General features: G+C 31.8%; 1 protein-coding gene across 1 annotated transcript; it reads left to right on the forward strand.

The window, feature by feature from the left end:
* The first annotated feature begins 917 nt into the window (after nucleotides 1–917).
* Nucleotides 918–3082, forward strand: LOC129892683 (myb-related protein 1-like). The gene is made up of 4 exons (XM_055968265.1): nucleotides 918–1086; nucleotides 1152–1338; nucleotides 1444–1520; nucleotides 3023–3082. Exons 2-4 carry the CDS (start codon nucleotides 1191–1193, stop codon nucleotides 3080–3082), a joined length of 285 nt encoding a protein of 94 aa, XP_055824240.1. The 5' UTR covers nucleotides 918–1086; nucleotides 1152–1190.
* Nucleotides 3083–8753: the final 5671 nt, after the last annotated feature.

Raw genomic sequence — 8753 nt, forward strand, 5'->3', positions numbered from 1 at the left:
TTATATGTGTGTGTCTGTAATTTTTATAATTTTAAATATGTATTATATAGACCATTTGATTTGATTTTTCAATTATTTTTTACTTAAAATCAAAACCAAATTTAATTATGTAGATTTTAAAAATTTTAAAATCAAAATCAAATTAGTAAATATTTTTTTTTTCGATTTGATTTTATTAAAGGGTACAAGTTTTGTGCATCCGCAGTAATTGATTATTTAAAATGATTACTTTAATAAATTTTTAATATTATTAATATATTACAATAGGTTACTTACCATTTATTTTATGTTATCATTAAATAAGGTTACTGCAATTATCTTTTTAATGATTAGTTGATTGCATCTAAAAAGTAGATAACCTGATATTATAGGTCTGATTATAGTAACGAGTTGTTTTATACGTAGGATAGGGATAATAATTTTGAGATAAAATTTAAAATTAATTTTATTCCATATTTAGTTTGAGATATTAGCTAATCCTGATTATTTTATCCCACCACTTATATTGAAATAGTCAAATTACTATCCTTTATAAAAGATAGAATAAAATAATCTCACAGAATATTCTTATTTATTCCGTCACACGTATCAAATGACCCCTGGATGGTATAAAGATTTCTTATTATTCTATATAACTTAAATTTAAAAATACCCCAAAAAGTAAATAAAGATTATTCCCGGGAGTAAAATGATGTAGTTATCGTGACACTTTTTGGAATGAGAAGCTTTAGAACGTTGAATAATTAGGGAATTAAAAACGGAATATTGGTCAATTTTCGATTTAAGAAAAGAAAGTAATAATAGATCATTTGGCTCCAAATAATATTAGCGGATTCATAATTTTTGAGTTTATGTAAATCTTTTAATATAAATATAGAATTGCGAAACTTTGTGAAATATCGAAAATAAGTAGAGATATATAATGGTTTTTAATGTTAGAGGAGGAAAATGATTAAAAGAGAATTTTCTTTTTTCAAAACTTTGGTGCCAAATATAGTAACTTCACCACTACACAAGGTTGAGTTGCACGTTAATTCGAGTAACATAACAGAAGATAGTAAGAACTAAAGATTGATTTTCGCGAAGGTAAATTATTCAATACTCTAAAGTTATTTATTTCGTATTAAATTTCAATGTGGAATGCATTGCAGCAGCAACAACAACAGCAACAGCAACGGGAGAAATATAATATGCCAGAAAATAGCAAGAAGCACAAGGGAGAAACATCTGAAAAAGTTGGGAAAAGTCATGACTTGAACAGAAAGCCAAGGGTTAGATGGACAGTGGAACTCCATGAGCTCTTTGTTAAAGCTGTCAATGAGTTAGGAGGTCCTTATGGTCCGTCGTCTTACTATAAATATATATATATATATATACACACATACACAGAGACGGATTCAAATTTTAAATTTTAACTATGTTATTAAAAATTCTAATGAGCAGAAGCAACACCGAAGAATATCATGAAACTTATGGATAATGAAGATATCACACCAGACCATATCAAAAGTCATCTCCAGGTAATTTTATGCATGTGTTTCCAAGCTTTTTTGTTCTTAGATTTTTTTATATTTAAATCAACATCATGCATGGAGTGTTAGATCCACCAGGAGTACGGCTTAAATACATTGGTGGTCTAAAGTCAAATTCGAACAAGGTCTTAAATTTTAATTTTTTTTATGAAGTTTATTGTAGCAAATCCATTTAATCTTTCTTAAGACATAGTATTCTAGGTTTGTTAAACTTTTATTAATTCTTTCCTCTTATATAAAAGGTTTATATTTTCTACAAATGATATTCAATAATTTTTATTAAAAAAAAATAACTATAAACTATTATTACTTAAAATAAAATGAGGATCCTCAAATTTGGGGCCTAAGGCAACTGCCTTAATTTTTTTAAGCCTGTAGAGACGCCCTAAGATCGACTCGCCTACTTGTAGATTAAAATACATGAAGGCGCACGGGGCAGATCTATTAAGGCCGATCGAGGAGGTGTTATGCCACCCCGCAAGTTTTAATTGATTTTGTCTTGTTTAAGACTTTAAGTATGAAATAAAAGTGAAGATTCTTTCTTCTTTAAAATTTCAAAGTTCATATCTCCTAGTAAGATGATGCTGAGCTTGATGTCATAATCTCATGGAACTAAAAACATTTGATTGTTTTCATTCTGATTCACAAGTTACATTAAACTTTGATTTTGAGTCAAGTTATTATAATTGTTATATTGTTCTGTTTGACTAATTTGTCTATATAAACTGAAAAGATGAATAACCTAACGTTCACACCAACCAAATGTTTACCCTATTTGAAGGTTTTAGGTGCCACACTATTTAGAACGTAGGCCTATACTATCAGAAAATCATTACTTCGATGAAAATTCCCTACGGAATTCATCGAAATTTGGTTCGTCTATAACGTTTTCAATGGATTTTCCATCACAAATCCCTTATCAACGAGTCAAATTCTGCCGTTCATTGAAAATTATTAATTTTTGATATTACTGTCTAAGTTCAAAGTAATGTGATACTTGAAATCTTTAAATTCTTGATCCGTCTCTACATAAAGGAAGGAGAATATGAGGGGCGGAAGCCTAGGGGTGCAAGGGGTTCAGATGATGATGAACGAGGAAATGGTTTTCTATAACCACTTACAAATTTGAATAGGAAAATGTCTTTTTAAGATAATTCACTACTAAGAAAATTAGAATTAGCAACAGATAAATTTCGTAGCTAAACAGTAAATTAAATCCGTTGCTAATCCTACTTACCGACGAATTAGCGACATATTTCTGTTAGCTACGAAAAAAATAGCAACGGTCTAGCGACGAAGATCATAGCTAAATCTAGTTTTTTTAGTAGTGAAGTGAACCCTCTTTGTTGAAAAATTATACATTATGTTAAATAGGGCAAAAAACAAATTCCATATATATACGTTGTTGAATTATTGGTTCCACCACTATATATTGTTTGTGAGATTGCTCAATATTTCTTGATATATTTGAGTTCATTCTGATTTTTCAGAAGTACAGACAGAGTAAAGATATCAGCAGCACCCCTAGAAGTACTAGTAAAGGCAAGTAGCTACAATAACTTAGATTTTAAGAACATTCAATAATTTTGTTGACATTACTTGCAAAATCAATAGATTTGAATTGTTATATATATATATATATATATATATATATATATATATATATATATATATATATATATATATGTTATCCCTCCTGTATTAAAGTTAGAAAATCAAAAACAATAAATATGAAAAAAAAAATAGTATTCGAGTCCACAAAATTCACTGTGTGTCATTAAGGATTTTAATCCCCTCACTGTACCCGAGGTTAAGGATTATTTCCTCCCAAGATAAAATGGATAAACTATTAAAGAAGTAGTTGTACCTCAAACTTCAATAATTTCAACGAACTCAAAAGCCAACAACAAAACCACACAAAGACTTAACTTTGTTTGTAAGAAAATATATGCAGAAGAGGGAAAATTCAATGAATTAAAAATGAGAGGAAAATTCTATATTTATAGACAAGAAAGGGTAGTGTGAATAGGTGTTTATTGTGGCTTATCGGAAAAGTCACAATCCTTCACAAAAGTCGCAACTATTTAAAAAAGTCACAACTCTTTAAAAAAGTCACAATTTTTTTTGGAAAAGTCACAACCTTTCGAAAGGTGACAACCTTTCATTTTCCATTCACACCTTTAAAACTCAATAATCCCCCACATGAATGGGCAAATGACTATTGTTAAAACATATGCATAAAAAACTGTGTGATTTGTAAGTAAGAATTAATTGCATCTGGATAAGTAGGTTTCCCTTTGAACTTTCCATAGTGAACATATATCGGATATACTCGGTCAATCGGTAGATTTGATATCTTTGAACCGTCGAGCTTTGGTGTATACCTAGACAACATAAGTCACACAATCAACCCTTTAACTGTTTTTGATTCTCAGTGTTTTGTTCGTTTCAGCCATGAACACTTCTTGGTTCATAAGTGCGTAGAGAACTGGCCTTACAGGATTCTCCTTGAAGCGGCTTACACTTCACACTTATATAGGTGATATCTAAATGTGTTATCCCATAGAAACACTATTTGATATGCCCTGTATCAAACTTAGATATTATTAAAAGGTCTTAATGCCTTTTCCTTGTTACTGAACATTGTCGCATCATGAGAATGGATCATAAAAATTATTTTGACAATGTTGAACTGTCATCAATGACTTTGTTTATTCTCCTTGAACCTAGATTTTGGGATCTCCAGTCTTCTAGGTAGAGTTACTGCCACGATGATTTGTCCTCGCCCATAGTCTCATTCCCTTTAATGATTGCTCAACTCCCTCTCTAGTTAGGCCTTTTGTAAGTGAATCCAAGATATTATATTTTGACTTTACATAGTCAATTGTGATAATTCCACTAGAGATTAGTTGCCTAACGGTATTATACCTTCGTCGTATGTGACGAGACTTACCGTTATACATAATGCTTCCAGCTCTTCCTATTACAGTTTGACTATCACAATGTATACATATAGGAGTCATTGGTTTGGGCCAAAATAGAATATCTTCTAAGAAATTTCGAATCCATTCTGCTTCTTTATCGGCCTTGTCTAAGGCTATAAACTCAGACTCTATTGTAAAGCGAGTTACACATATTTATTTGGAAGATTTCCAAGATACCTCTCCTCCACCAATGGTGAAAACGTATCCACTTGTGGACTTAGTTTCAGTTGACTCAGTAATCCAATTTGCATCACTATATCCTTCAACAACTGTTGGATACTTATTGTAATGTAAAGCAAAATTTTGAGTATGTTCTAAATACCCCAAAATTAGTTTCATTGCCATCCAATAATTTTGGTTGGGATTACTCGTGTATCAAATCAATTTACTTATAGCACAATCTATGTCTGGCCGTGTACAATTCATAATTTACATCAAACTTCCCAAAACTCTTGCATAATCTAACTAAACTTGACTTTCACCTTTATTTTTAGCAAGATCAAGGTTCACATCAATTGGTGTTTTTGCACTTTTGAAATTTAAGTACTTGTATTTTTTAAGTACCTTTTGGATATAATGAGTTTGAAACAATGCTAGACCTTGAGGAATTTTGTGAATTTTAATTTCCAATATCAAATCGGCAACTCCTAGATCTTTCATATCAAATTTACTAGAAAGCATATGCTTAGTAGTATTTATATTTGCAATGTCGTTACTCATTATTAGCTTATCATCCACATATAAACAAACAATGACAATTTGTTTGAAGTGTCTTTAATGTAAATACATTTATCACACTCATTAATCTTAAATCCATTTATCAACATGGTTTGGTCAAATTTCGTGTGCCGTTGTTTGGGTGCTTGTTTTAGTCCATAAAGTGACTTAACAAGTTTGCAAACTTTATTTTCTTTACCAGGAACCACAAAGCCCTCGGGTTGTTCCATGTAAAGTTCTTCCTCCAATTCTCCATTTAAAAAAGCTGTTTTTACATCCATTTGATGAATTTCAATGCCATATACTGCAGCTAGTGCAATTAACATCTGAATGGATGTGATCCTAGTTACAGGTGAGTATGTATCAAAATAATCAATGCTTTCTTTCTATCTAAATCCTTTGACGACAAGTCTTGCCTTATATTTGTCAATAATTCCATCAGCTTTCATTTTTCTTTTGAAAATCCATTTTGAACCCAAAGGTTTGTTTCCTGGAGGAAGATCAACCAATTCCCAAGTATATTCCTCAAGATTGAATCAATCTCACTATTGACAGCCTCTTTCCAAAAAGATGAGTCCGCAGTGGACATAGCTTCTTTGAATGTTTGAGGCTCATTTTAAAGAAGAAATGTTACAAGATCAGATCCAAATGAAGTAGATGTCCTTTGACGTTTACTTCGCCTTGGATTCTCTTTATTAGGTACATTCTCCTTTGGTTCTTCTCGGGGTTGTTTAGACCCTTCACTAGATACTTCAAATCTAGTTTTATACGGATAGATATGTTCAAAAAATTCAGTATTATCTTATTCTATTATCGTATTCTCATGAATATCCCGATGTTTGGACTTGTGAACCAAAAATCAACACGCTTTACTATTTGTAGCATATCTAATAAAAACACAGTCCACAGTCTTAGATCCTATTGTGACCCTCTTAGGTTTAGGAACTTGGACTTTGGCTAGACACCCCCATAATTTGAAATATTTTAAATTTGGTTTTCTTTCTTTCCATTTCTCATATGGAATAGACTGAGTTTTGCTGTGGGGACTCTATTGAGTATTCGATTTGCTATAAGGATGGCTTTCTCCTATAAGTTTTGTGGTAAACCTGAACTTATAAGTAAGTCATTCATCATTTCCTTTAAAGTTCGATTCTTTTTTTCTGCAATTCCATTTGATTGAGGTGAATAAGTGGTAGTAGTTTGATGGATGATTCCATTTTTCAAATATGTTTCTGCAAAATGAGATTCATACTCTCCATCTCTATCACTTTTTATCATTTTTATCTTTTTATTCAACTGATTTTCAACTTCAACTTTGTATTGTCTAAATGCTTCTATTGCTTCATCCTTACTATTTAACAAATAAATAAAATAATATCTAGTGCAATCGTCAATAAAAGTTATAAAATACTTTTTTTCACCACGAGTTGGTGTTGAATTCATATCATAAATGTCTGTGTGAATTAATTCTAAGGGACTGGAATTCCTTTCAACAGATTTATAAGGATGCTTAGCATACTTAACATACTTGACATTTTGATTTATTGCACTCAAAGTTAGGCAATACATTTAAGTTAATTAGTTTTCACAAGGTTTTATGATTGACATGTCTGAAACGTGAATGTCATAAATTATTTGACTCAAGTAAATAAGAAGAAGCTTGAACTTTATTGTTATCAACAACCATTACATTTAGTTTGAAAAGACCCTCAGTGAGGTAGCTTTTCCTAAATACATTTCATTCTTACTAACAACTACTTTGTCTAAAACTAGAACACACTTGAATCTATTTTTGATAAGAAGACCGGCAGAAACCAAGTTTTTTCTCATTTCTGGAATATGACAAACTTTGTTCAGTGTCACTAACTTGCCGGATGTTATTTTAAGGAATACTCTACCATATCCTTCAACCTTAGCCATTGCAGAATTTTCCATATAGATAGTCGCATCAAGTGCGGCAGGGGAATAAGTAGTGAAGGCTTCTCAGACCACACAAACACGCGACGTACCTCCTAAATCAAGCCACCATTCTTTAGAATTTCTTACCAGTTTGCATTCAGTCATCATTGCACATAAGTTTTCAATATCCCCATTTGTATCAACCATATTGCTTTGACCTTTCTTCTTTTCCTTCTTGGGAGCACGACATTCTACAGCCTTATGTTTAGTTTTTCCACAGTTGTGGCAGTGTCCTTTGAACTTCTTTTTGCTAGGATAGTTCTTCGGTCCAAAAGGTTTTTTCCTCTTTTTTTGATTTATTTGGACCAACCTCAATAATATTTTCTCCCATAATTGTTGAGTTTCCTCTAGCCTTTTTTTTCGGCAGCCTTATTGTCTTCCTCGATCCTGAGACGAACAATCAAGTCTTCAAGAGTCATCTCCTTTCGCTTGTGCTTCAAATAATTTTTGAAGTCTTTCTATGAAGGAGGTAGTTTCTCAATAAACGCTGTTATTTGAAATATCCCATTTATGACCATACCTATAATGGATAATTTAAAATCACTTGTATATTCAACAATTTTATCAATATAACTATTGAATTTGATCATACCTTCTGCCAGGATATCATGAATAATGACTTGTAATTTTTGGACTTGAGACATCACAGACTTGTTATCAACCATCTTATAGTCCAAAATTTTTGCAGCCACAAACTTCTTTAAGCCTGCATCTTCAGTTTTGTATTTCTTCTCAAGAGCATACCAGAGTTCTTTAGAGGTTTTACAAAAACTAAAGACATTATACAAGCTATCTTTCAATCCATTAAGTATGTAGTTCTTGCAAAGGAAATCAGAATGTGTCCATGCCTCAGTCAAAATAAATTTTTCGTTGTCAGGAGTTCCTTCTTCTAACACAGGAACATCTTCATTTATAAATCGTTGTAGACTGAGTGTAGTCAGATAGAAGAACATCTTCTGCTGCCAACGTTTGAAGTCAATACCAGTAAACTTTTCAGGCTTTTCTGCAGTAGCCATTGTTGTAGAAATTGATGTTCTACTAGTTGAAGGCATTGTGTTTGCTTCAAAACTTGATACATTTGTATCACCCATTCTGTTTGACAAAAGAAAAGTAGTGTTAAACAACATAATAACCAAACAGGGATTTTTATTTCTTCGAACCAAGTTAATCATTAGAGTAGAAAGTCTTTCGATTTTAGTCTTCAGCCCTCCAAACAGAATATAAGATGAAGCAGAAATATACAACTTATTTCTATTTTAACGATGAAGTTTTTATGTTCTTTCAATCGTTAACCGAATGAATCTTGAATACTGATGTCACGCCCCGAGAGGGTACCCTAGGCGTGGCCGGCACTCAGAAACCATTTCTGACTTCTGAGAGAACCACTTGGTCTCATTTCTTATTTATTCATCAGCGGAAGACTTAAGAATACTAATGTGGGCTTGTCATAATCAAAGGAAAAATAGATAATTATTAGAAGAAGTAGTTTCTAAGGAGAACTACTCCGATTACATCATCAGACTCTGTCTATGAAGCCTCTAATACTCTTAGATGGTGCCAA

This window comes from Solanum dulcamara, chromosome 6 (genome assembly GCF_947179165.1).
Source record: "Solanum dulcamara chromosome 6, daSolDulc1.2, whole genome shotgun sequence".
Lineage (NCBI taxonomy): Eukaryota > Viridiplantae > Streptophyta > Magnoliopsida > Solanales > Solanaceae > Solanum > Solanum dulcamara.